Genomic DNA, 27440 nt, shown 5'->3' with positions numbered 1-27440 from the left:
CTAAGACTGTGGCCCCTGGTTCTGGACTGGCCCAACATTTGGAACATTTTCCTGCATCTAGCTTGTCCAGTCCTTTTTATATGTTTAAAATGTTTAAAATATGATAAAATATCTCTAAAATGATGGAAGTTTTGTTAGGATGGGAGAGATGGGGAGCATTCACTCTGGGGATAATCCCAACTGCCTTGAGTGTCGTGACATACAACTAGTGTGTGAACGGGTGATCGATGGCCGGCGTGGACTCGGTGGGCCAAAGGTTCCTGTTTCAATGCTGCATCTCTAAACCTCTAGGCCATCAATGTAAGATAGCTAGCAGGCAACCCAATTGGCGAAACCCAATTGCCCAGACAGTAACCAGAATATAGACCTTGTTAGCAGAGTCGTGGTGACGGAAGGGAAGGCGGTGCTAATACAGTCAAATATCGAATGAGATGGAGCACGTTCCATTTGAGCAGAAATGTACTGGTCGGGCCGAATGGGAGAGTTTAGGACCAGAGGTCATAGCCTCTGTATTAAAGGACGTTCCTTTAGGAAGCTGATGAGGGGGGATGTCTATAGCCAAAGGTTGGTGAATCTGTAGAAATCGTTGCCAGAGATTGCCAGGCTGTGGAGCCTAAGTCAATGTTAAGGCAAAGATAGATAGATAGATTCTTGATCAGTACGGGTATCAAGGGGTTATAGGGAGAAAGTATGAGAATGGGGTTAGGAGGGATATAAAAACATAGAAACATGCAGGAGGATGCCATTCGGCCCCTCGAGCCAGCACCGCCATTCATTGTGATCATGGCTGATCATCCATAATCAAAAACGCGTGCCTGCCTTCTCCCCATATCCCTTGATTCCACTCGCCCCTAGAGCTCTATCTAACTCTCTCTTAAATCCATCCAGTGACTTGGCCTCCACTGCCCTCTGTGGCAGGGAATTCCACAAATTCACAACTCTCTGGGTGAAAACGTTTTTTTTCTCACCTCAGTTTTAAATGACTTCCCCTTTATTCTAAGACTGTGGCCCCTGGTTCTGGACTCGCCCAACATTGGGAACATTTTTCCTGCCTCTAGCTTGTCCAGTCCTTTTATGATTTTATATGTTTCTATAAGATCCCCCCCCCCCCGCCCCTCATCCTTCTAAACTCCAGTGAATACAAGATCAGCCATGATTGATTGCGGAGTAGACGGGCCGAATGGCCTAATTCTGCTCCTATCACTAATTAATGACCAATCACCGCACGGTATTTTCGACGGGACAACCAAAGTTATGCAATGGGCTTCGGTGATAAAAATACAGGGATTAAGTTTATGTGAGGCACCGAGTGAGGGGGAGGGGGTGGTGGGGGGGGGGGGGGGGGGGGGGGGGTAGCGTGGGATGTGTTCGGGGCAAAGGGTGCGGAACAAACATGGCAGAATAACTCTCGCCAGCAATATACAAAGATACAGGAGTAACAACTTGGGGTTTGATCCAAGGATAATCTGCACATCCCACTTCAGTTGAAGTGAACTCTGTCCAGTGACATTGAGCGAATGCGTTGATAAAATGGCGAAGGCAGTAAGGGTTGAACATACATTCCAGCGCTCACCTCTTCATCCTACGTTATATTAGAGGCATAAATACGCCATGCCAAAAATAGATATATCTACACAAAGATCTACACATATAGATCAATAGACCGGACAAATCACAACACCTACTGTTATAGATAGACAACAGAGCGAGGCCCAGCGCAAATTGGAGGAACAGCACCTCATATTTCAACTTAGCGGTATGAAATTTGATTTCTCTAACTTCAAGTAACCCTTGCATTCCCTCTCTATTCACCCCCCAACCCCCACCCAAGTTGTATCAGCCTCAAAGTCGTCTTGTTGAGTCTCGCGTGCAGGAAGCAATTGATTTAAACCGAAGATGAATATCAAAATGCTGGAGTAACTCAGCGGGACTGGCAGCATCTCCGGAGCGAAGGAATTGGGTGACGTTTCGGGTCGAGACCCTTCTCATTGTCAGTAACTCGTTTTCACCCAGCCCACGGCTAGTAATGGCCTGTTTCCTATATCATCGTGACTTTTTTTTGCATATCTTTCATTCAATTGTTCTACATCTCTCCACATCACCGTCTCTATCTCTTGTTTCCCTCTCCCCTGACTCTCAGTCTGAAGAAGGGTCTCGACCCGAAACTCCGCCCGTTCCTTCTCTCCAGAGATGTTGCCTGTCCCGCTGAGTCACTCCAGCTTTTTGTGTGTCCATCTTCATTTATAGACAATATACATATAATTATAGGCAATCAGCTAAAGACACATGCGTTTACACACACACACACACACACACACACACACACACACACACACACACACACACACACACACACACACACACACACACACACACACACACACACACACACACACACACACCATATATATATATATTTCTTATAAATAATATATATATATATATATATAAACACACACTCACACACACACATATATATACATATATATATATATGTGATATATATGTATATATATATATTATGTATATATTATATATAATAAATATGATATATATATAAACACACATATACACACACACACACACACACACACACACACACACACACACACACACATATATATGTGCGTATATATATACGTATATACGCACATATATATATGTGTGTGTGTGTGTGTGTGTGTGTGTGTGTGTGTGTGTATGTGTGCGTGTGTGTGTGTATATATGTGTGTGTATATATATATATGTGTGTTTATATATATATATATATATATATATATATGTATATATATATATGTATATGTGTTTATATATAGCATATATATATATACGCACATATCGTTATAGACAAGCAGTTATAGACAGAATCGATGCACACATGTCTCAACTCATACAGACACGTACATAGGGGTGTACACTTTCGTTTACATATGACAATATATATATATATTTACCATCTACATATCTGTTTAAATACCAGATACAACGTTCGCGCTACGCGCAGATATGTTTTATCTCGCTATTCAATTGCGAGGGAGAAGTAACATCGGAATTAATGTTTGGAGTTATAAGTCTTCACCACTGAATTTAATTCCATCCATATTGAAGACAGTTTTAAAACAAGCTTGAGCCTCGAATCTTTAAAGGCTGGAGCAACACAAAAGGGCCCCGTAAATGGATTGGATGATAATCCGTTTATTTGCATGATTGAGCCGAGGGAAACGGCCGAGCCCTTTCAGATTGTTGTTGGTTTTTTGTAAAAAAAAAAGACATGAGAAAGCGATTCAGAGGGAAAAAAACTGAAAGCGGTGAACGATTGCAAAGTCCGGCTTGGCTGTGTTCCCTTTCCAAGCAATAGTCTAAAAATTCTACTGTCTTCTTCCCAGACACTCTCGTTTGCTTTTACCGTAAACAAACCGATCCATCAATTGCTGAAGGAAGGAACTGCAGATGCTGGTTTACACAGAAGATAGACACAAAATGCTGGGCTAACTCAGCGGGGACAGGCAGCATCTCGGGAGAGAAGGAATGGGTGACGTTTCGGGTCGACACTCTTCTTCAGACTGAGAGGCAGATACAGAGATAAGGAAGGATCAGGTGTGAAATCGAGACATCAAAGGGGATGAGCGAAAAATGCAGAATGGATCATTGTTAGCGAGGAGAAGCTAACAACGAAGCATATAGAGATAAAATGTATTCAGGGGGACAGTCAGACCGGTCGGAGAACTAACAAGGGGTTGGGATATCCACCAATTAATTGCTCCCGGGCAGGTGGGTACCATTGGGAGGATACAGTGCGGGATAAATGACGCTAATCAGTATAGATGGTTGCAAATGAAAGTTCCAATCATTACCCATCAAAGTCTTCATGAAGCGAGGATAGAGAAGGGCCCCATCAGCAATTATAGTCCATGTTACAGAATAGCCTGCCTGTGACTCAATATACTACCAAAGTGACATTGTAGATGTAGCGTCAGGCGCCTAAACCCAATGGATTACAAAGAGCGCGAGGAGCACAACTGGTCAATGAGCCCGAGAACACACACTAGTCCAAGCTCCTCACCGTTGGGAATATGCTTCACTGTTTTGTTATCGATCCGCCATTTCACTTTGAACTGCGTTTAAAGGACCTGCTGGTTCACCATTTAAACCACGATGACACTGTGTAGACAGCGAGGGGAGTTTTGATCATAAATTGACAAAAAAAAATGCTCCCTTAATTGCACGCACAACATCGTCAATTCCAGTTTGTTTCAGGTAGCGAATGAAAATACTTTCACAAGGTATCTTAGAATGAACCGGGGTACCAGGAAATGGTGATCCTCAGGTGGGAAATGGAATGCTATGGAAATGGATACACTTGTAATTTGTCAAATGTATTTGAACAGATAAGTGGATAGGGTGGGTTTAGAGGGCTATGGGGTAAATGGGACGAGCTCAAGATTCCAACTTGCTCAACGTGGGCAAGGTGGGCCGAAGGGCCTGTTTCTTTGCTGAAACGCTCGTCCAGAAATGATCAACTCCTCTTGCAAAGGAATATTGCAGAATTCACTGACAGAGAAAATGATTGTACGCGAATCTTGTATTGAAGCAATTTGATTCTGAACAGTCTCATATGGAGAAGGCATAACATAAATATTAAATCACTTCTAAAATAATTTGTTTGTTCGACCTTTGATTTTGTTAACTTGTCGGAGTCTGACGCGGGGTCCCAAGTCGAAACGTCGTCTGTCCATTCCCTCCACAGTTGTTGCCTGAACCGCTGGGTCACTCCAGCAATTTGTGTTTTACCCAAGATACCAGCACCTGCAGTCTCTTAAGTTTCCATATCAATATTGTATGTCGGTTCTGTGAAGACCTGGCCTGTTTTAACTCCTTGACCTGCTCAGTGCAGTGCCAAGGATCTAGACTCTGGTGAATAAGAGACTTTGGCGAAGTAGCAACAAGATGAAGCTTAATGCCCCTGTCCCACTTAGGAAACCTGAACGGAAACCTCTGGAGACTTTGTGCCCCACCCAAGGTTTCCGTGCGGTTCCCGGAGGTTTTTGTCAGTCTCCCTACCGGCTTCCACTACCTGCAACCTCCGGCAACCACCTGCAACCTCCGGGAACCGCACGGAAACCTTGGGTGGGGCACAAAGTCTCCAGAGGTTTCCGTTCAGGTTTCCTAAGTGGGACAGGGGCATTACACTTCAAGAACGCTAAGCCTAAAAACCCATTACTTTTTTTGTTTCGTGAATTAATTTGATGAGAGCCCGAGATACTCTGGTTGATATTATTCTGTTCTTTCTCGATTCAACATGAGTTGCTCTGAATTATAATCCATTGCGTATGCCTAACTAAAACTAGTATCGAGTCTTAGAGTTATATAGCATGGAAATGTCCATGAGTGTGAGATTTTTTAAATTGTATTGCCTGCCCAGTGACGGGGTTAAGGCCATCTTCTCGGGGATGGAGGGGAGCTAGACAATGGACAATGGACAATAGACAATAGACGGAAGGGGGGAAATTAAATGGCCTTGACCTGAAAGGTTCGGGTCAGGCTTCACGTGGGTGTAGTGGGACTGTCGCTGTAGCCAAGCCATTCTACAGATGGCATACACCACAGCCATCTTGTGCGGGTAGTGGGGGGATGATTACTTGGTGGGTAACAATAAACCACACGCCTTTGATCTGGATGTTAGTGTTCAAGAAGATAGATAGCCTTTTATTGTCATTCAGACTTAGTCTGAACGAAATTGCAGCAGTCATACATATAATACAATACAATAAAACAACAATAAACACATATTAACATCCACCACAGTGAGTCCACCCAGCATCTCCTCACTGTGATGGAGGCAAAAGTCTTAGGTCGCAGTCTCTTCGAGAGTCAAGAGTCAAGAGTCAATTTAATTGTCATTTGGGCCCCTGGAGGTCCAAACGAAATGCCGTTTCTGCAGCCATACATTACACACAAATAGACCCCAGACACAACATAATTACATTTAACATAAACATCCATCACATAGCTGTGATGGAAGGCCAAATAAACTTCTCTCTCCACTGCACTCTCCCCCCCCCCCCCCCCCCCCCCCCGATGTCAGAGTCAAAGTCATAGCCCCCGGCTGGCGATGGCGATTGCCCTCCTCTTCCCTCCTCTTCTCCCTCTGCGCTGGGGCGATACCCCCCGGGCGATGTTAAAACAGTCCCGCGGCTCAAACACCGCGGCCCGGGGTGGTTGAAGCTGCCGCCCACCAGTCCTGCAGACGCAGCCGCTGGCCCGCGGCCGAACCCCGGACTCAGGCCACCACCGCCAGAACACCGTCCCAGCCACCCTCACGTGAGTACTGTGCCGTCTTCAGCCTCGGGCTGGGCCGCCCCGACTTGGGCGCCGAACCTCCCCCGGACCGGGCCGCCCCGACTTGGAACTGCAGATGCTGGAAATCGAAGGTGGACAAAAATGCTGGAGAAACTCAGCGGGTGCAATTGCACCCGCTGAGTTTCTCCAGCATTTTTGTGTACCATTGATCGGGACCTGTTCAGTGCTCATCCATGCAAGTGCAATGTATTCTACCACACTCCACACAGTCCTACAGCGTGGACACAGGGAATTACATTTAGTGTATCTACATTGACCAGCAAGCACCCGTCAAAAACATTTTTCACGCAGAGAGTGGTGAATCTGTGGAACTCTCTGCCACAGAAGGTAGTTGAGGCCACACAGTTCATTGGCTATATTTAAGGGGGAGTTAGATGTGGCCCTTGTGGCTAGAGGGATCAGGGGGTATGGAGAGAAGGCAGGTACAGGATACCGAGTTGGATGATCAGCCATGATCATATTGAATGGCGGTGCAGGCTCGAAGGGCCGAATGGCCTCTACTCCTGCACCTATTTTCTATGTTTCTATGTAAAACATTTCTTCAACTCACATCGCCATCAGCTCTGCTGGACTATGGGCAATTTACAGCAGCCACTTAACCTACCAACCCCAATGTCCTTGGGATGTGGGGGTGCAGTGAATCCCACACTGTCGCAAGGATAAGGAATAGTACAGCATGATCCATATCCTGCACATGATCCATATCCTTCCATACCCTGCATATCCATGCGCCTATCTAAAAGCCTCCACTGTATCTGCCTCCAGCATCACCCCTGGCTGGCAGTGTGTTTCAGGCACCCTTCACCCTCTCTGTAAACAACATGCCCGTTTCACCTTAAAGTTAGTCCTCTAGTCTTTGACATCTCCACCCTGAGAAAAAGGTTCTGACTGTCTACCCGATCTATGCCTCTCATTCTTGTATACACTTCTATTGGGTCTCCTCTCAGCCTCTGATGTTCCAGAGAAAACAATGCAAGTCTGTCCAAGGTACACAAAACTGCTGGAGAAACTCAGCGGGTGCAGCAGCATCTATGGAGCGAAGGAAATAGTCAACGTTTCGGGCCGAAACCCTTCGATTTTCCAGCATCTGCAGTTCCTTCTTAAACACAAGTCTGTCCAAACTCTCCTTATAGCTCACACTCTCTAATCCTGGCAACATTCTGGAATCTGAAGAAGGATCCCGACCCGAAATGTCACATCGTCAATGTTCTCCAGAGATGCTGCCTGATACGCTGCGTTACACCAGCACTCTGTTTTCAGCAAAGATCTTAGAGCGACGCTATAAGATCTTTGGTTTTCAGAGCCGCCATATGCATGTGCTTCATCCAGTCGAGTTTCTGATCAATGGCGATCCCAATATGTTGATGGCGAGGAATTTGGCGATGATGATAACACTGAATGTTAAGGACATATGGCTGAACTCTCTGCCGTTGGAGATGGCACTTGGATGGCGAGAACGCGAGTTGCCAATTAGTAGTGAAATAATGGGAACCGTTCAACTGGAATTTGATGCAAGACTTTATTACATAAAATAGTAGCAGCTCAGGCAGCACCTGTGACGCCAGACAGAGTTAATGTTCGATCATCTTGCAGCAGTTCCCAATATGTTCTGTTTTTCTTTTTATCTCCTGCATAACGAATGTCGCGTCTTTATTAAATAACCTGTCCGTTGTCAGGGTTGCTCAGACGGGACGAGAGCGCCACCCTGAGGTCACATTCACCCCGGAACCAGGTCCAATGCAGATTCAACCCAGTTACTTGTTTTCAGCAATAAATAACTGGGTACCGATAAGATGAAAAAAAGTCGAGGGTTTTGGCGAATATTGATGGTGCAATTTGTATTAAACAGAACGATAACTCGCAGATAGACACAAAAAGCCGGAGTAACTCAGCGAAGTAACTCAGTGTCCCGCTGAGTTACTCCAGCATTTTGTGTCTATCTTTGGTTTTAACCAGAATCTGCAGCTCCTTCCAACACGATAGATCGCAGCTTCTGTTTGTAAAGTGAACTGCTCACCAAGTTAGTCAATTCCAACACATTTTAGCATCGGTTCAGTGTCGAACACATTTTAATGTATTATTAGAAACATAGAAACATAGAAATTAGGTGCAGGAGTAGGCCATTCGGCCCTTCGGCCCTGCAACGCCATTCAATATGATCATGGCTGATCATCCCCAATCAGTATCTTGTACCTGCCTTCTCTCCATACCCCCTGATCCCCTTGGCCACAAGGGCCACATCTAACTCCCTCTTAAATATAGTCAATGAACTGTGGCCTCAACTGCCTTCTGTGGCAGAGAATTCCACAGATTCACCACTCTCTGTGTGATTGAATAATATCGGGTACCTTACCGGGGAACCATCTTCACAATCTGACACCTTGAACGTCTGGGTAAACACTCAATTTGTTGGGGGGGGGGTTCTGGCTGTGGGAGGGGGGCGAGTTAAGGAGACATGCTAAGCGATGGAAGATGGGGGGGGGGGGGGGGGGGTTTGATATCTACTGTTTAAAACATCTCTGTACTTTCATTGAAGTTAGCGTAGCAATCTGTAACTTTAATGTAAATCCAGACGATCGACTTGAACTGGGAAAAGCGGAGAGAGAGAGATTATAAAATGGCTACTTTTTAAAAATCAAATATATCTGAAATGTTGAGACAGAGGACACAACATCTCAGTGGAAAAGATATCGAGGGCAGCCACAGTAGGAACGTCTCCTACGTGATCATATTTTGAATGTAACCGAGGGTGGCGTCCTTATATGTTTTAATACTGCACATCCCAATGTCAGCCTGAAGGGAAAGGCGAGCGAACTAGATCTACCCAGACAGTGACAACTCGGACACACTGAAACTCTTTACTTCCCAGCGATAGGAGAACGCGGAACCGCGGCAGAGGCGTCAGTAGTCATTTAAATCTCGATATGTGGCGGCGATTGCCAACGAATGACAGTCGCAGTTTGAAAATGCTCTTGGGAAACAGTGGAGGAAGCGACACCAGAAGCGACCCCATTTGGTCGCGCACCTTCTCGTTGCGCCCTGGTTTTATCTGAAGAGCAGATTTTAAATTTACACACATGTTGAAGAAACGTTTTGGCTCGCTGTGGGGATAAATGAGGCTGGCTGCCGCAGGATTGTTCCAGTTACACAGCCGTGCCTTGCTTGCCGCTGCCCGAAAGTCACTGAACAATAGGAGTGAAGTGGTCCTACATGGACATTAACCGTTTTAATCTGCTGTCTTTCAACTAACGCATGATGGACAGATTGATGGAAAGCTCTTCCGTCCCATCTCGCAGGCAATAGGGGAAAGAATGTGTCGCGATTCCACCATTGTTCCTCTAAACTCGGAGGCTGCCGACACTTTTTTTTTTAAAGCTCTTCATACTAACTTATAAGCGCCAGGGCGCCCCAGTTATGAGGCGCCGGTGATCAGGTTGGAGAGAGCGCACCAAAGCTACCTGTTCCCACATTTACGTCCGAAAACTTCCTTCTATTTTTTTTTCCTGTGGGGGAGGGGAACGGCGACTAAACTATCTGTACTATATAGATATGATATTTGCTTTATGATCATTCCTAACTAGCAGCATCATGACCATAGTTCTGGGATTGAAGACGTTGTGGCTTCTGGCGCTCTCTTCACTGTCCCACACACTGGCAGTAAATAACAGCGGGAGATGGTGGTGAGTTTTGACTAATATTAGTCACCAGTTTTTTAAAAAGCGTATCTTTTGCATGGTTGGGGGAGGGGGGGGGGGTGGAGGAGAGGAACAGGTGCGAATGTGTTGTTTTAAATAACGCCGAGAATGAAATTAACATTGAGGGTTGTTTACTGAAGCTAATGCATTCTGTGTTTGGTTTTTATTCCAGGGGTATTGTAAATATTGCCTCTTCCTCGAACCTGTTGACCGACTCGAAATATGTCCAACTGGTTTTGGATCCAAGCTTGCAGCTGCTGAGCAGAAAGCAGAGGAAACTGATCCGACAGAACCCGGGCATACTGCATAGCGTCACAGGAGGGCCTGCAAGGCGCCATCAGGGAGTGCAAATGGCAGTTCCGCAGTCGGCGCTGGAACTGTCCGACGTCCCAAACTCCCAACATCTTCGGCAAGATAGTCAACCGAGGTAAGGATCTTCTCAGACCAGAATGAGCAGCTGTGTAGGTTTATGCTCCCTCGACGTCTCTGTTTCCGTTCAGGTTTCCTAAGTGGGACAGGGGCATTATGCCCCTGTCCCACTTAGGAAACCTGAACGGAAATCTCTGAAGGCTTCGCGCCCCACCCAAGGTTTCCGTGCGGTTTCCGTGCGGTTCCCGGAGGTTTTTGTCAGTCTCCCCTACCTGCAACCTCCGGCGACCACCTGCAACCTCCGGGAACCGCACGGAAACCTTGCGCTTCCGTTCAGGTTTCCTAAGTGGGACAGGGGGCATTAAGATTCCAATTTAGGCCAATTCTATCACACCCTCTGTACCCCGATCATCGTTCAGTATCAAGGGCACACTCTGCCCGGTTCAGTCCAGACCTGGTCGAGAGCGGGCGGACCATGATCGGGTTAACGGGATATATATATATAAGTACTATGAATACTCAGCAGGTGAGGCAGTGGGCGAAACGTGAACAATGTTTCAGATTGATGATATTCTATCAGAAACGCTGAGCATTCTCGGTCTGTGTTATTCCTGATGTCAGATTTTCGGCATTTTGCCGCGTCGTTATCATGGGAATCAATCAATCCAAGTCTAATCCCGTTCCAGCTTCATTCCCAGAGCCATAGCGGCTCTGAACCGGCCCTGCTAAGTGCCCCCCGCCCCCCATGGTCACGTCGCACAGACACATCTGCACTTTAGCCTGTTTGAACTGTTTTGACTGTTTTAATATTATTTTTACAAACCATGTTCTCGGGGTATCTAAATCCAAATGTTATTAGTTATTTAAGTTATGACATCCGATGGAAGCTGCAAACCAGTGTGGATCTAGATCTGGATCAGTAGAAAGTGACGCACAACAGGCCGGATCCATCACGGATTCCCAGTCAGGAGAAGGGTTGGTTATGCCTCGCCTTATCCTAGACCGCATGAGCGGCCTCTCTGAGATATGTGTGGGATGAGAGTTCGGGAAACACAGAGCCAGTAAGCTCATCCCACTAGCATAGTCCGATCAGAAGGAGGTCGGATTTCGCATATTGTCGTAGAGCTAGGTAACTGGTCCCTAATTTAAGTACTTGCTCAATGTGAAGGTTAGTTTTAAAGCAGAAATCCAATTGCGAATTAGTCTGATCTGTAATTCAGGTGAAGCTACCCAGAGACACTTCCTATCTTGGGCATGCCCTGGCACAAGTCAGGAGTTGCTTTTTAATACAATGAGAACTAAAAGTCACCCGTTCCATCTACAACCAGGTGACCCAGTCAGAATAGGTATCAGGGAGGTTCCCTGTAGGGGACGGGTCTGTGACTGAAAGCAGGGAGCTCACCCTGCGTGCACAGCCGCTGAACTTTCAGAGTTCGCTATCTCCAAACTGGCCGCTCTGGGAACAGACACCGAGCCGCGATTCACTCCTCCACTCGATTCTCTCGGCCGACAGGTCAACTCGGGTGAAAGTGAAGTCTCCGCCGTCACACAATTTGGGGGGTAGAAATGCATTCCTCTGCCAGAGTCTCTGATCACCACGCGTCGCTTCCCGTGCGCTGGGAACGCTGGTCTCTGGAGTCGGTTCACCGTTTGGGGCTTTTAATCCCACTCCGTTCTAATGGCTTACACCAAGTCTGACAAACGTCGCGTTTATTACTATGTGCGGTGTTTTTTGCTTCTCTTAACTCCCGCCTTCGTTGCTTCCTGCTCTTCGTCTCATGTCTGCATCTCCCCGTCTCCCTCGTCCCAAGGGTCTGGATGCCTTGGCGCGGTTTCACTTTGCCTATTTAGTTTGCCAGTGTATTTTTGCTCACCCCCTCCCCCCGGTTTCTCCAGATCTCTGCCTAGTTCCCAGACTCTGAACCCATCCACAGGGCGCCTGCCACGTCCCCCTCCATTTACGTAGCCTCGCAACCCTCATCTCCTATCCCGGTGTGTATCGCTGTCTCAGCGGCGCTGATATATCGACGTTGTTTCGCTGTCGGCCTCACCTTTCCCCTCTCTACCCACCCTTTTCCTTTGCCTATCCCCTGACCCCGGCTCTACCTGTCCGTCCTTCAATTTCTGCGTCTCCTCTCCAGTCCCGTTTTAAAGTTACCCCCCCAAACATAGACACAAAATGCTGGCGTAACGCATCGGCTAAGGCAGCATCTCTGGGCCGAGACCCTTCCCCTTGATTTGTTTCTAAACTTTGGCCGTTCTCTTTCGTTTTCTAACCCTTTACTTTTCCCTCTAACGACCTCGTCCTCTCCCTCTCCCTCCCCGCAGGTTGCCGCGAAACGGCCTTCATTTTCGCTTTGGCCAGCGCGGCGGTGACCCACTCGGTCTCCCGCTCGTGTTCCGAGGGCTCCATCGAGTCGTGTACGTGCGATTACCGGCGGCGGGGCCCCGGCGGAGCGGACTGGCACTGGGGCGGGTGCAGCGACAACATTGACTTCGGACGCGTCTTTGGCCGCGAGTTCGTGGATTCGAGCGAAAGGGGCAGAGACCTGCGCTATCTGACAAACCTGCACAACAACGAGGCCGGCAGACTGGTAACAATTACATGACTACAGTGCATGAAATGCGGCATTAGACCTCGCCAATGGCAACATAAAGGGGGCGTTGTATGACGCGATATTCATTCCAGAATTCACCAATTGTTGACATTGATAGATCATACGTTCGTTAAGTCAAAACAGCAGACAATACAATTTGGTTTAGCACTGACTTGACCAAGATCTTCAATGTTTATGTTCATTGCAGAAAAGACGCGCGGTGCAAAAACAAAATTCCGCGGTTTGCAGAAATCTGAAATTAAAACAACACAGACACGCTGTAACAAACACTCAGGGGTCGGGTAGCATCTGTGGAGAGAGAATTGCAGTTACTGATACAGGTCAATGGCCTCTCAAGGAAATGAGGAGCGGTTTCACGTCGCAGAGAAGGGCGAGGGTGGAGAAACGCAGGTGTCAAGTCTTGCTTGGTTGGAGGGAGAGTGGAGACTAGGAAAGACCGATCGATACAAGTGGTGGTGAAGCGAGGCTGGTGGAGGCTTGTTCTGTCGGGAGGGGGGGGGGGTGTACGCAGAAGATGCGTAAGGGGACAGAGAGGGAGGGAGAGAGGGAGAGAGAAAGAGAGAGAGACAGAGAGCGAGAGAGAGGAATCTGAAGTGAATACTTCCACTGCCGCTCGCCTTTCCTCTTGGAAAGCTTATGGGAGCATCTCTTAACTGTTGCAACCGTTGACATTGTAGCGTTACCTATTGCTATTGTCACCGAGGTTAACGTTAGGCCTTGGTGCTGCTGTAACTTGTATGAGGTATGCCTGCCAAATCAGGCACAGGTTAAAATTGTTCTGTTCGCCAGTTCTCGATTCCACCTTGACCACCTACCCCGTGAGTTTAACAATGATCCCAAGACCGTCCCGTTTCAAGTAAGGGCGAAAGCGGTGAATGGAATGACTTTTCTCATGTTCTTAAGTGATCGCGGTAGAATTAGACCATTCGGCCCATCAATTCTACCCCGCCAATTCAATCATGGCTGATCTATCTCCCTCCTTAACCCTGCTCGAAAGCAGTGAGTCACTCAGCAGGCAATTCAGCTGCAGAAGGTTAGAACGTGGCAGGGAAAGCTCAGGGTGGCAGGGTGTTTGAGGTCAATAGAAGTAAAAACATATTTTTCAAAATGCCATTGTCCATTTAAAAATACTTTGTGAAAGGTATAAACTACCGTAAGAACTCAGCGGGACAGGCATCATCTGTGGAAGGAACGGACATTTTCGGCTCAGGGCATTCTTCGGATTTTTTACTCAAGATTCCAGCATCTGCGGCTTCTTGGCGCCTCCGTTTTACCGTGTGGTTCATAGAAACATAGAAACATAGAACATAGGTGCAGGAGTAGAGGCCATTCGGCCCTTCGAGCCTGCACCATTCGCCATTCAATATGATCATGGCTGATCATACCCTATCAATAACCCGTGCCTGCCTTCTCCCCATATCCCTTGATTCCACTAGCCCCTAGAGCTCTATCTAATCCATCCAGTGATTTGGCCTCCACTGCCCTCTGTGGCAGGGAATTCCACAAATTCACAACTCTCTGGGTGAAAAAGTATTTTCTCACCTCAGTCTTAAATGGCCTCCCCTTTATTCTAAGACTGTGTGTGGCCCCTGGTTCTGGACTCGCCCAACATTGGGAACATTTTTCCTGCATCTAGCTTGTCCAGTCCATTTTATCATTTTATATGTTTCTATAAGATCCTTCCCCTCATCCTTCTAAACTCCAGTGAATTCAAGCCTAGTCTTTTCAATCTTTCCTCGTTCTTGCTGCTCTCTTGCTGAAGATATCTGAAGAAGGGTCCCGGCCCGAAACGCCATCTGCCCGTTCCTTCCACAGATGCTGCCGGTCCCGCTGAGTTCTTCCAGCATTTTAGCTCAAGATTCCAGCATCTGCACTTTCATATATCTCCAAACAAATCCTGAACTTTGGCGTCTGCAAACCAGCACTGAAATGATCTTCAACTTGCACACCGAGAGTAGGAGAGGAGTATACAGAATTCATCTTGAAGAATAAGCAAATAGGGGAAAGGAAGGAAGATGAGGGCCTGAAAGACTAGAAGCAATAACATGCCATGGTTTGCAAACGGAAACAAGCAAACACGTGTAATAACGGCGCAAAATGGAGTTCGAAGTTGACAGCTCGCAGAACACAAAAAAATACACAACTGTGCTGCAAAAATAGCTCGGCTGCCAAAAAAACAAATGCGCAAAATGAGGAGGAGTCTTAAAAAAAGAAAAACATCCTAAACTGGTCACAAATGCGGAGAAAGATCACAGCGAATGATAACAGCGGCAGGATGCAAATAGGATGAAATATGAAGAGAAATGAGAAGGAGTGGGAGGGAGAGTAAATGCAACACGTGTAGAACATAGAGCAGTGCAGCATTGGAACAGGCCCTTCGGCCCACAAGCTCCGTGCTGAATATGATGCCAAGTTAGGCTAATCTCCGTAATCCATATCCCTCCAATTCCATGTCCTTGTCTTGATACAACGGCGGATAAAAGAGCACAAACAAGGACAAAATAAACAGGTCACCACAGGTTAAAGAAGACAAAACAAACAGGTCACAATAGAGGCTGAAAACAAAACAAAGGCGAACTGGCCACTTTAGAAGTTGAAAGGGGGGTGAATGAACAAGTCGCAAATCATAGCAAACGGAAAATAAACACGGAGGTTAATGAAGGTTAATAATGAGCAAAAATAAGTCCAAATGGAACTTAACGAGAAGGGAGACAGTTCACAAATGGGGTTACAAGTGGAGAGGGTGAGCGTGTGAACACGGAGATAGGGAGAGGAGAAATTGAACGGTTACAGAGGTGGTTAAAGCGAGGAAATGAAAGAATATACAAATGAGGTTCTGTGAGGAAAACATTCGAGCCTACAGCTGGGTTTAAAAGGAGAAAGTAGACGGAGCAGCAGAGCGGTAAAGAACAGAGAAACCAGACAAGTGATAGCGAAAGGGGTCGCATGTGTGACCCAGGGGACAGTCAACAGAGAACAATGGCGGTTTAAAGAGGGGGGAAGGATCATCAGGTCCCGCCAGTTACAAGAGGAAATAGTCGGACATAGTGGATACAGAAACGAGATGCAGGCGAAACACAGCGGGGCAGGCAGCATCTCTGGAGAGCAGGAATGGGTGACGTTTCGGGTCGAGACCCTTCTTCAAACTGGTCGTTTCCCTTATCCCTAACCAGTCTGAAACATAGACAATAGGTGCAGGAGTAGGCCATTCAGCCCTTCGAGCCTGCACCGCCATTCAATATGATCATGGCTGATCATCCAACTCAGTATCCCATCCCTGCCTTCTCTCCATACCCCCTGATCCCTTTAGCCACAAGGGCCACATCTAACTCCCTCTTAAATATAGCCAATCTAGCTTGTCCAGTCCATGTTATCATTTTTTATGTTTCTATAAGATCCTTCCCCTCATCCTTCTAAACTCCAGTGAATACAAGCCTAGTCTTTTCAATTTTTCCTCGTTCCTGCTGCTCTTTTGCTGAAGATATCTGAAGAAGGGTCTCAACTACCTTCTGTGGCAGAGAATTCCACAGATTCACCACTCTCTGTGTGTGAAGAAAAATGTTTTTCTCATCTCGGTCCTAAAAGACTTCCCCCTTATCCTTAAACTGTGTGACCCCTTGTTCTGGACTTCCCCAAGAAGGGTCTCGACCCGTAAACGTCACCCATCCCTTCTCTCCAGAGATGCTGTCTGTCCAGCTGAGTTACTCCAGCATTTTGTGTCTATTTTCGGTTTAAACCAGCATTTGCAGTTCCTTATTTCACACCAAAACAGGTTATGAATGAGTTTAACAGTAGATGATATAATAGAGTTTAAACAAGGGGAAAGTACAGCTCGTGGGAATTAAACGAAGCGATCACAAGGGAGGTTACGGAGGAGAAAACAAAACCGTCACAATTGAGGTTAAAAGGGAGGACTTCTGACGGGTCACTAGTAGTTGTTACAGGAAGGTCAATGGGCCACAGCGGCGCTTAAAGACGGAGAAAAACAACTCGCAGGTGACGCTAGAACCAGCTAAAATAAACGTGGCGACGACGGACGAGAGGCCGAAGCAAAGAAGTCGAAGCCAAAGAACCGAATGGAAACGATGCCGAAACGCCAATAAACCGAAAGATTACGAAGCCGAAACGCCCAAAGTAAAACGTGTCAGGTTACACGTTAAAAGTAAACAGGTCGGGGGGAGAGCTCAACAGTGAGGGTGCTAGCTGTCTGGCAGTGACCTAGGTGAGCCAGTGGGGCTGGCGGTGAAGTCGACCAATTCCTCATTTCTTGCTCTCTAGCCGTGAAGCGCGGATTCCGAGACAAATGCAGCAGATAAACCAAGCACAAAATCGAAGAATAGTACAACACAGAAGGAGACCGCACGGCCCATTGGGTACATACTAGCTCCCTTGGCAGCCGTTCCAACACACCCGCTTTCCTTCTCGTTTCCCCCCACCGCTACATCTTAATTTTTCACACATCCATTTGATACTTTTTCTGCCACAAATCTGAACTAAGAGGCAATTTACAGAGGGATGTGGGAGGAAACCGGAGCACCCGGTGGAAACTCACGCGGTCACAGGGAGAACGGACAAGCTATACACACACACGCACACATACACACGCACACACACGCACACACGCACACACACACACGCACACACACACGCACACACACACACACACACACACACACACACACACACAGCGCCCCAGGTCAGGATCGAACCCGCATCTCGGGAGCTGTGAGTTTTGTTTAGTGAAATAGAACCGTTCGCAAAGTCGTACATGCAGCCGCGAAGCGTATTCCCACATTGCAGAAGATGCCCGCCCGCCCGCACACGCCGGCAAATCCACCCCGCCAGTATCCCAGATGCTCGTTCGTATGTGTGGGTTGTGAGTGGAGCGTTGACACGATGGGGAGGGAGCTCTTTTGGAGGGGCAGTGGGTGGAGTCAATCTCTGTCCCGGAGAGAGAACGAGACATTATTTCCATGCTGTAGTTTTCAATCAACCGTTCAAAACAAAGAGAAATGCTGCCCCTTTAATGGCAAGGTGTTCTAGAGCAACCAGAACATAGGCTTTGCTTTCTTGAAGACATGTTATACATTGCCATCTGTTTCTTCATTTGATGTCTCTTGTTTATAGCCTTGCGCTGGTGCATGTGTGTTTGTCCAGCAAGCTGACTCAATGTTATAAGGCCAGAAGGAACAGGAGTAGAATTAGGCCATTCGGCCCATCAAGCCCACTCTACCATTCAATCATGGCTGATCTATCTCTCCCTCCCAACCCCATTCTCCTGCCTTCACCCCTGACACCCGTACTAATCAAGAATATATGTATCTCTGCCTGTAAAATATCCACTGACTTGTGGCCTCCACAGCCGTCAGTGGCAAAGAATTCAACAGATTCACCACCCTCTGACTAAAGAAATTTCTCCTCATCTCCTTCCTAAAAGAACATCTATTAATTCTGAGGCTGTGACCTCCAGTCCTAGACTCTCCCACTAGTGGAAACATCCTCCCCACGTCCACTCTATCCAAGCCTTTCACTATGCTGTAAGTTTCAATGACCCCCCCCCCCTAGATTTGTAAATTGTTCAGACTAGTAGACTAGTAAAGCAACAACAAGTGACAGACATGTGGAAACACGTGGATTAAAAGTAACAAAACCAATGGTGAAAGACAAGGACAAAATGGAGGCAGACTTACCCCACATGTGAAAGAACGCCATATAATGAAATTGTTCCAAATAATGTTACTGACAATTATCTTTGCTTTCTCCACTCCAAAGATGTATTGTTAGCAATAAGGGCTCCGTTGCATGATTCTAATCTCCCATTGCAATGTTACTGAGAGATCAGAGAAGCATCCTAGAGATAACAGTACAGTGGGTCATTCTGCCTCCCTGTCTGGGAGCTGTGATGATCTTTCATTGATATTACCACGAGAGATTAGGCAAATCTGTGTGGAAAATCATGCCCCAGTCCCAAGGACAATAATAAAAAATAACTTAAAATACACAAGTTACAAGCAAGGCGATTTGACCTTGCACCCAAGGTGTGCTCTGTGCAAAATCCTCCCCAAACAGTCACGGGATTATTCATACAACATGGAACAGAGACCAGTACAGAACAGGCCCTTCGGCCCACAACGTCTGTTCCGAACATGATGCCAAGACAACTCTTATCTACCTGGACATAATCCATATCCCTCCATTCCCTGCACGTCTACGTGCATCTAATTCCCCTGTCCCACTTAGGAAACCTGAACGGAAACCTCTGGAGACTTTGCGCCGCACCCAAGGTTTCCGGGCGGTTCCCGGAGGTTGCAGGTGGTTGCCGGAGGTTTCAGGTAGTGGAAGCAGGTAGGGAGACTGACAAAAACCTCCGGGAACCGCACGGAAAACTTGGGTGGGGCGCAAAGTCTCCGGAGGTTTCCGTTCGGGTTTCCTAAGTGGGACAGGGGCATTACGCCACTATCATACCTGCCTCAACCACCACGTTCCAGGCACTCACTAGCCTCCGTATAAAGAAAACTTGTCCCGCTCATCTCCTTTAAACTTTACCCCTCTCACCTTAAAGCTATTTATTTTATCAATGTTTGGTATTAACAGAATTCTAGAATAGAATAGAATACTTTTTTGTCACATGTGCTGGCTCACAGTGAAACTATTTGCTTACATACCTTGCCAAGGTATGCAAATAGTCGCCCATAAAGGGCGCTTACAATGTTACAGAGTAATTACAGAGTGATTACATTTCGAGGCCAGTGTCCAAAGACGTGAACTATTGATCTTGTGACAAAAGTTCTGACGAACTTAAGTTCAAGTACATAATTAGATACATCTGGAAGAAAAAGCCAATATCAGAAAGCATAACTAGGAAACTGCTAGATTGTTATAACAATCTACTTGGTGTAATGATGTCTTTCTGAGAGGAGATTTCACTATGGGAGCTTGGTCTGTCCTATCCGTGGCCCCCATACCTTGTGAAAGGAATGGTGGTGACTCCCTTAATCCCAATACTGTAGTTTACACCACAAACAACTCTCTGATGTTTTTGGTGGGATTTTGAACATAGAATAACTGAAGTGTCTAGCCAAATCACACTGTTTAAATAGAGGCCGACACTTTGCTAACAGTTGTAGTTTTAGAGATACGGCATGGAAACAGGCCCTTCGGCCCCCTGGGTCCACGTTGACCAACGATCACCCATACACTCGTTCTATGCTATCCCACTTTTGTATTCTACACACTAGCAGCAACTTACAGGAGCCAATTAACCTATAAAACCTACGTGTCTTTGGAACGTGGGAGAAAACCGGAGCACCCGGAGAAAACCCACAGGGAGACCGGGTCACAGAGGGACGTACAAACTCCACACAGACAGCACCCGGGTCTCTGGCGCTGTGAGGCAGCAGCTTTACCTGCCGCGCCACCCCATGCTGCCCATTCACTTCCTATGAAAGAGCACTATCAATATTTAGCAGAATCGTGAAACTTACACATGCAGTTGCCTTTAGCCATGTACAATACCTAACTCCTGCAACATACACAGGCACACATATAGGCGCAGACACCTCCTCCAACCCTGCCTCTTGCAAAAACATTTATCAGTCTGAAGAAGGGTCCCAAGCCGAAACACACTCCCCCCCCACACACACACACTGCCTGGCCCATCGAGATCCTCCAGCACTTTGTAGTTTGCTGAAGATTCCAGCATCTGCAGTTCATCGAGTTTCCACTTGTGCTCCCATACTCTGTCTGGGTTTGAGTTTGGGTTGAGTTTATTGTCACGTGTACCGAGGTACAGTGAAAAGCTTCTGTTGCGTGCTAACCAGTCAGCGGAAAGACAACACATGATTACAATCGAGCCGTCCACAGTGTACAGATACAGGATAGAGTGAATCGCGTTTAGCGCGAGATAAAGTCCGATCTAAGACAGCCAGAGGTTCTCCAATGAGTTTGGTCGAAGTTCAGGACCGCTCGCTAGTTGTTGCTTCATTAATGATCTTTCAGGGAAGATCAATATTTACTGATTGGTATTTATCAATTTCACAGACAGTCCATGCGGAGATGAGACAGGAATGCAAGTGCCACGGAATGTCTGGCTCGTGCACGGTAAAAACCTGTTGGATGCGCCTCCCTGCGTTTCGGACAGTGGGGAACTTGCTTAAAGACCGCTTTGACGGAGCGTCCCGTGTGATCTACAACAACAAAGGCAGTAACCGCGCCTCCCGGGCAGACGTGCGGCACCTGGAGCCCGAGAACCCCGCACACAAGCCGCACTCTCCCCAAGACTTGGTGTACTTCGAGAAGTCGCCCAACTTCTGCGCGGCCAACAGCAAAATGGGCACCACCGGCACCGCGGGCCGTGCGTGCAACAGCACCTCGCTGGGCCTGGACGGCTGCGACTTGCTGTGCTGCGGAAGGGGATTCCGTACCTTGACCCAGCGGGTGACCGAGAGATGCCACTGCACTTTCCACTGGTGCTGTCACGTTAGCTGCCTGAACTGTACCACCACACAAACTCTACACGAGTGCCTTTGAAGGTCTTGGGGTGGCAAAGGGGGGGGGGGGGGGGGGGTGGGGGGGGGGGGGGGGGGGTACAAGTTACAAGTTAACTCAGTCATTCGGGTATTTGGTGGGAGAGAGAAGCCTAGATGGAAATGAATGGGGAATCCTATCATGGATGAGTCTATCGGACAGAAAAAGACTGCAACAAGAAGTGTGTGCATGTGTGGTACAAATAAACTTCAGGGAGATTCTTAAACTGTAAAGACTCGCACAGGTCTTTACAGCTCAACAAGATATGGGATTATCCCCTCAAAATTACCCTTTAAGGACGCGAAATTGTCAGGGACTTTAACGCCATAACCACCCAAACCTCTCTTCAAAAAACAAAACATTGTGCAAAGATATCTATATTCAACGTATAATTTATTGCAAGGTTTTGTTCAACATTTTCAACACGGTAAATTACCGCTTTTTGGCGTCCGAGGAACACACACACGTTCCGAATGAGCATCTGCCATTTGTTGTGTGTTCTGACACAGTGGAGTATTTCACCTGCCCGACAACAGCGGGAGACAAGGAATTTCGCAGCCGCCACATTAGTCTGGAGCGGCGGGTGCCGAGGGGAGAGACCTCATGGGGAGTCTATCAAAAGTATAAGAGACACAGGGTGGGTAGAACAGTCAGAACCTCTCCCGCCACAGGGTGGAGATGCCAAAGACTAGAGGGCGGCGCTTTAAGGTGAGCGGCGAAGTGAAAAGGGGCAGGTTTTACACAGAGGGTGCCTGGAACAGGGGTTGGTGGTGGAGGTACATATGACAGGGGCTTTTTTTAAGATAGGCACATGGATACGCAAGAAATGGGGGGATATGGATCACGTGCAGGCAGAGGAGACTAGTTTAGCATCATGTTCAGCACATACATTGTGGGCCGAACGGCCTTTTCCTGTTTTGTACTGTGCAGTGTTCTATGAGTTCTATCTCACCCTCAGTATTTGAGCCTCACATAAATGCTACCTCCTGCATAAGCCATTCGGCCCATCAAGTCTACTCCCCCATTTAATCATGACTGATCTATATCTCCCTCCTAACCCCATTCTCCTGCCTTCTCCCCATAACCCCTGACACCCGCACTAATCAATAATCTATCTATCTCCGCCTTAAAAATATCAATTGACGTGTCCTCCACAACAGTCTGTGGCAAAGAATTCCACTGAGTAGTCCCTCCAAAACCCCCCAAACAAAAACATCAGTCGCCAAAGGTCTGACTTTAAAAATAGAAAGGCATGTTTTCTACTTCATGCAGTCCTAGTAAGTTGTAGGATATTTTATGGAGATTGTTGGCGATTAGTATAGGGTGAACATCAGAACAGCAGCCCGCTCCCCACCCCCGTCCCACCTCACCACAGAGGACGTTAACGTTGAATGTACACTGGGGCCGCCGTGACCGATTCTGGAGCAAAGTGCGCCCAACACCGGGCATCTTCCTTTTGCTTGCATTTTCGTGCAAAGATGGGCGCAAAAGCGCTGGACGCAAAATCTACCGCGACCCCGGGCAAAAACAGGCGGCGGTTTGATTAGTTGAGTTTAATGTTAAAAACTGTTGCTTTAAAACAAAACAAAAAGATGTACTTCGAGTTCCCGACCTGATTACGACCTCATTTTAAATTACTTTCCAAAATCTGCAGGTCAGTTTACAGCTAAATTGCGAGACAAGAATCCGTTTCCTAGCGAATTTAACATTTTTGGTGGGGGGGGGGGGGGGGGGGGGGGGGGGATTTCACTGACAATGTCAACTTGATTTTAAAAGGCCTCTCTCCTAATGCCAAGATTGAGTAGTACTGTTCGCGGGAGCGTGGCCAGTTTGTGTGCGGGGACGTCTCGTTACGCCTCCTTGTTTAACACTACGACAAGGGCGCAAAGGTTTTGTGTGCGCCGAAAGTTTATTTCGCCTCTCAGCACTAATTGCAGGTAGAAAATAATGCGAGGATGTGAAAACTGTTCAATGCAGGCTCAGGCGGTGAACATCAGTGACAGCGTTCAACTGGCGAATACAACAATGGCGACACACACAGACACAACACACATGAAAAACATGTCTACACCCACAATACTGTTGTATAATAAACAGCGCTGTATACCGAGGCGATGTTGACATGATGAGTGCCAGAGTGAATACATCTGCAGTTGCAATAAGCTCAGTAAGCAAAAAGTTGAGATGTCAGAGGGTATTGCAACCGCGATATACATTGATACATAGATACATAGACAATAGGTGCAGTTATTCGGCCCTTCGAGCCAGCACCGCCATTCAATGTGATCATGGCTGATCCTAATGACAGCTATACCGGACTCAGTTATTACATTTGGTTGGTTCAAATACATCCAAGTAACATAACAATAGGCGGCTTGATATAGGAGACACTAGGAACAGCAGATGCTGGTTGACAAGAAAAAAAGACACGAAGTGCTGGAGTAACTCACCGGGTCAGGCAGCATCTCTGGAGAACATGGATAGGTGAAGTTTCCGGTCAGGAAGTCGAAAGACTTCTAACCCGAAACGTCGCCTATCCATGTTCTCCACAGATGCTGCCTGACCCGCTGAGTTACTCCAGCACTCTGTGAAACGTCGCCTATCCATGTTCTCCACAGATACCACCTGACCCGCTGAGTTACTCCGGCACTCTGTGAAACGTCACCTATCCATGTTCTCCACAGATGCTGCCTGACCCGCTGAGTTACTCCAGCACTCTGTGAAACGTCACCTATCCATGTTCTCCACAGATACTGCCTGACCCGCTGAGTTACTCCAGCACTGTGTGAAACGTCACCTATCCATGTTCTCACCAGATGCTGCCTGACCCGCTGAGTTACTCCAGCACTCTGTGAAACGTCACCTATCCATGTTCTCCACAGATGCTGCCTGACCCGCTGAGTTACTCCAGCACTCTGTGAAACGTCACCTATCCATGTTCTCCACAGATGCTGCCTGACCCGCTGAGTTACTCCAGCACTCTGTGTCTTTTTATTTGACACAGTAACTATTAGTCTGGAGAACCATTCCCCTATGATTTAAAGCAGGGACATTAAAGGTGTTCCTTGAGATGTTTGAATAAAAGAAATTGGCACAACCACAAAGTAATCTTGAACCACTGGATAAGTTCTCCCCTGATTTATTTTGGTCCTGGAAGCTGTGTGGATAGAGGGGCCTATTTCTTCCCAAGTTGTAACGGATAAGGTGATGGCAGGATATTTGAGGAGGTCCTCCTCACACCCGAGCTGCCGGGACTACACGGGAGCGACTGGGAGTAAAGGAACACATTTGTGTGGAGGAGAGTGAACGATATCACTTCTTGCTTTAGTTTCTTGAAATAAAATAGCAAAAGAAAGCTTTTCTTCTTGTTTCATTCTGGTTAACTGAAAACAAAACTGTTCACGTGAGATTGGCTCGAAGGGGTCCCAGGTACTTTTTTTCACCATCAATTCAACTCCTGGTCATTTTGACAAAGGATTTGTGAACAAATTGCAAGTGCGATAAGCAAAATATAGCAGTTCTAACCATTTTGCAAAGACCAAGTCTTGCTCTTCAATCCAAGTCATTCTGAAAAAAGCAGATCGCTTAAAATAACAATCACAAAACAAACTAGTTACCAACCAAATGTACAAAGAATGTGCAGTGAAAATCGTTAAAAAAAATGAGTAACTCAGCGGGTCACGCAGTGATGTTGATCTTGTGAATTGTGCCGCTCTGTAAATACTGTGTACTGAATTATTTCTGGAACAATTTTTGTGTAAATAAAATATTTATTGACGAATTTGATAGGAACCGTTATTTAGCACAAGTTATGTTAAAATTTATGTCTTCAGTTGCTGCATTGATTTATTTGTTTAAAAATTTTTTTAGAATGACTTAAATTGTATTAAACATTTATTTTCCCATGGTAACTGTGTTTGTAATTCTTTATTTGCCCTAAGAGTTACAGCTGTCTCTGTGTTTCAAAAGTGTAGAAATAGTGTATAGTGTATACGCGCTGTGCCTGACCTTCAGAGAGCATACCCGTGTATGTGGCTATGTAGCTGTGTGTCGCTTAACTGTTTCCTCAAGCATGTGCTATATTTATACCTCTGCTTCTGCACCACAGTGTCAGAACAACAACAACATCGAGTGCAAGTTCGCGTTTCAGCATCATCTCTTGCCATAAAGGGAGTACGCCAAGAGATACAAGAGAGTTTATTGGCATGTGTCCCTGATAGGACAATAGAAACATAGAAAATAGGTGCAGGGGTAGAGGCCACTCGGCCCTTCGAGCCTGTACCGCCATTCAATATGATCATGGCTGATCATCCAAATCAGTATCCTGTACCTGCCTTCTCTCCATACCCCCTGATCCATTTAGACCAGTGGTTCCCAACATGGGGCATACGCCCCACAGGGGGGCAATTTGATTTTTAAGGGGGGCAATTGAGCGCAACTGAGGAGGTCTGGGTCCAAATTTTCGATTTTTATTTTTTTGGATTTTCCATCAGGTAAACATATGTAGTTTATGTTTCAGATGTTATTTTGAGTAAATATTTTTTTTGGGTAAAAAAGGTCTTTATTGTGTAGTTATTACATAATCACCGCGCCATCGCTCTTCATGCACGTCGCACGAAGCGCGCGAGGTCATGGGAGAACCTTATTTATTGAATTGGATTTAGAAATGCGATTCAAAGAGCTTTTGCTAAGTTACCCTTATTATATCTATTTCCTCCGTTTTCTCTCAAGGGAAAGCAATGGGGGGGGGGGGGGGGGCATCAGGATTTTAGAGGTGATTAGGTGGGGCATGGCCAAAAAAAGGTTGGGAACCACTGCTTTAGCCACAAGGGCCACATCGAACTCCCTCTTAAATATAGCCAATGAACTGGTCTCAACTACCTTCTGCGGCAGAGGTGAAATTCGTGCTTTGCTTCAGCACAACAGAACATAGTAGGCATTGACTACAAAACAAATCAGTGTGTCCCATTATATAAATATATACACACATGAGTTGGGACGGAGGGTCTGTTTCCGTCTTGTCCCATGGTTCTTCTATGGTTCTATATTCGGCTCCTTATGTCTATTTGTACTGCAGTTGTACAGGTTCTTGGTGAGACCACACCTGGAGTATTGCATACAGTTTTGGTCTCCAAATCTGAGGAAGGACATTATTGCCATAGAGGGAGTGCAGAGAAGGTTCACCAGACTGATTCCTGGGATGTCAGGACTTTCATATGAAGAAAGACTGGATAGACTCGGTTTGTACTCGCTAGAATTTAGAAGATTGAGGGGGATCTTATAGAAAATTACAAAATTCTTAAGGGGTTGGACAGGCTAGATGCAGGAAGATTGTTTCCGATGTTGGGGAAGTCCAGAACAAGGGGTCACAGTTTAAGGAAAAGGGGGAAATCTTTTAGGATCGAGATGAGAAAAACATTTTTCACACAGAGAGTGGTGAATCTGTGGAATTCTCCGCCACAGAAGGTAGTTGAGGCCACACAGTTCATTGGCTATATTTAAGAGGGAGTTAGATGTGGCCCTTGTGGCTAAAGGGATCAGGGGGTATGGAGAGAAGGCAGGTACGGGATACTGAGTTGGATGATCAGCCATGATCATATTGAATGGCGGTGCAGGCTCGAAGGGCCGAATGGACTACTCCTGCACCTATTGTCTATGTTTCTATGTTTCTATCTCCCAGTGACGCAGCTTGGTAGAGCCGCCGCCTCACAGCGCCAGCGACCACCCGGGTCCGACCCTGACCCACGTGTGGAGTTTGCACGTTCTCCCCGTGACCGCGTGGGTTTCCTCTGGGTGGTTTTCCTTCGGTTTCCTCCCACATCCTAAAGTCATCAATTGGCCTTGGTAAAATTGCCCCTATTGTGTAGGGAGT

At 46.8% G+C, this 27440-nt stretch overlaps 1 protein-coding gene across 1 annotated transcript; it reads left to right on the top strand.

Annotated features, from left to right (window-relative positions):
• Window positions 1-9206: 9206 nt before the first annotated feature.
• wnt1 (wingless-type MMTV integration site family, member 1) lies at window positions 9207-21571 on the top strand. Its single transcript, XM_055664466.1, is given in 5 exon segments — window positions 9207-10040; window positions 10228-10375; window positions 10377-10482; window positions 12753-13018; window positions 21083-21571. Coding segments are annotated over 5 exon segments (1101 nt in total). The 5' UTR covers window positions 9207-9948.
• Window positions 21572-27440: the final 5869 nt, after the last annotated feature.

Source organism: Leucoraja erinacea, chromosome 40, assembly GCF_028641065.1.
Source record: "Leucoraja erinacea ecotype New England chromosome 40, Leri_hhj_1, whole genome shotgun sequence".
NCBI classification, from domain to species: domain Eukaryota; kingdom Metazoa; phylum Chordata; class Chondrichthyes; order Rajiformes; family Rajidae; genus Leucoraja; species Leucoraja erinaceus.
Note: the sequence above shows the minus strand (reverse complement) of the source record. Positions and strands in the feature narration are given on the sequence as shown.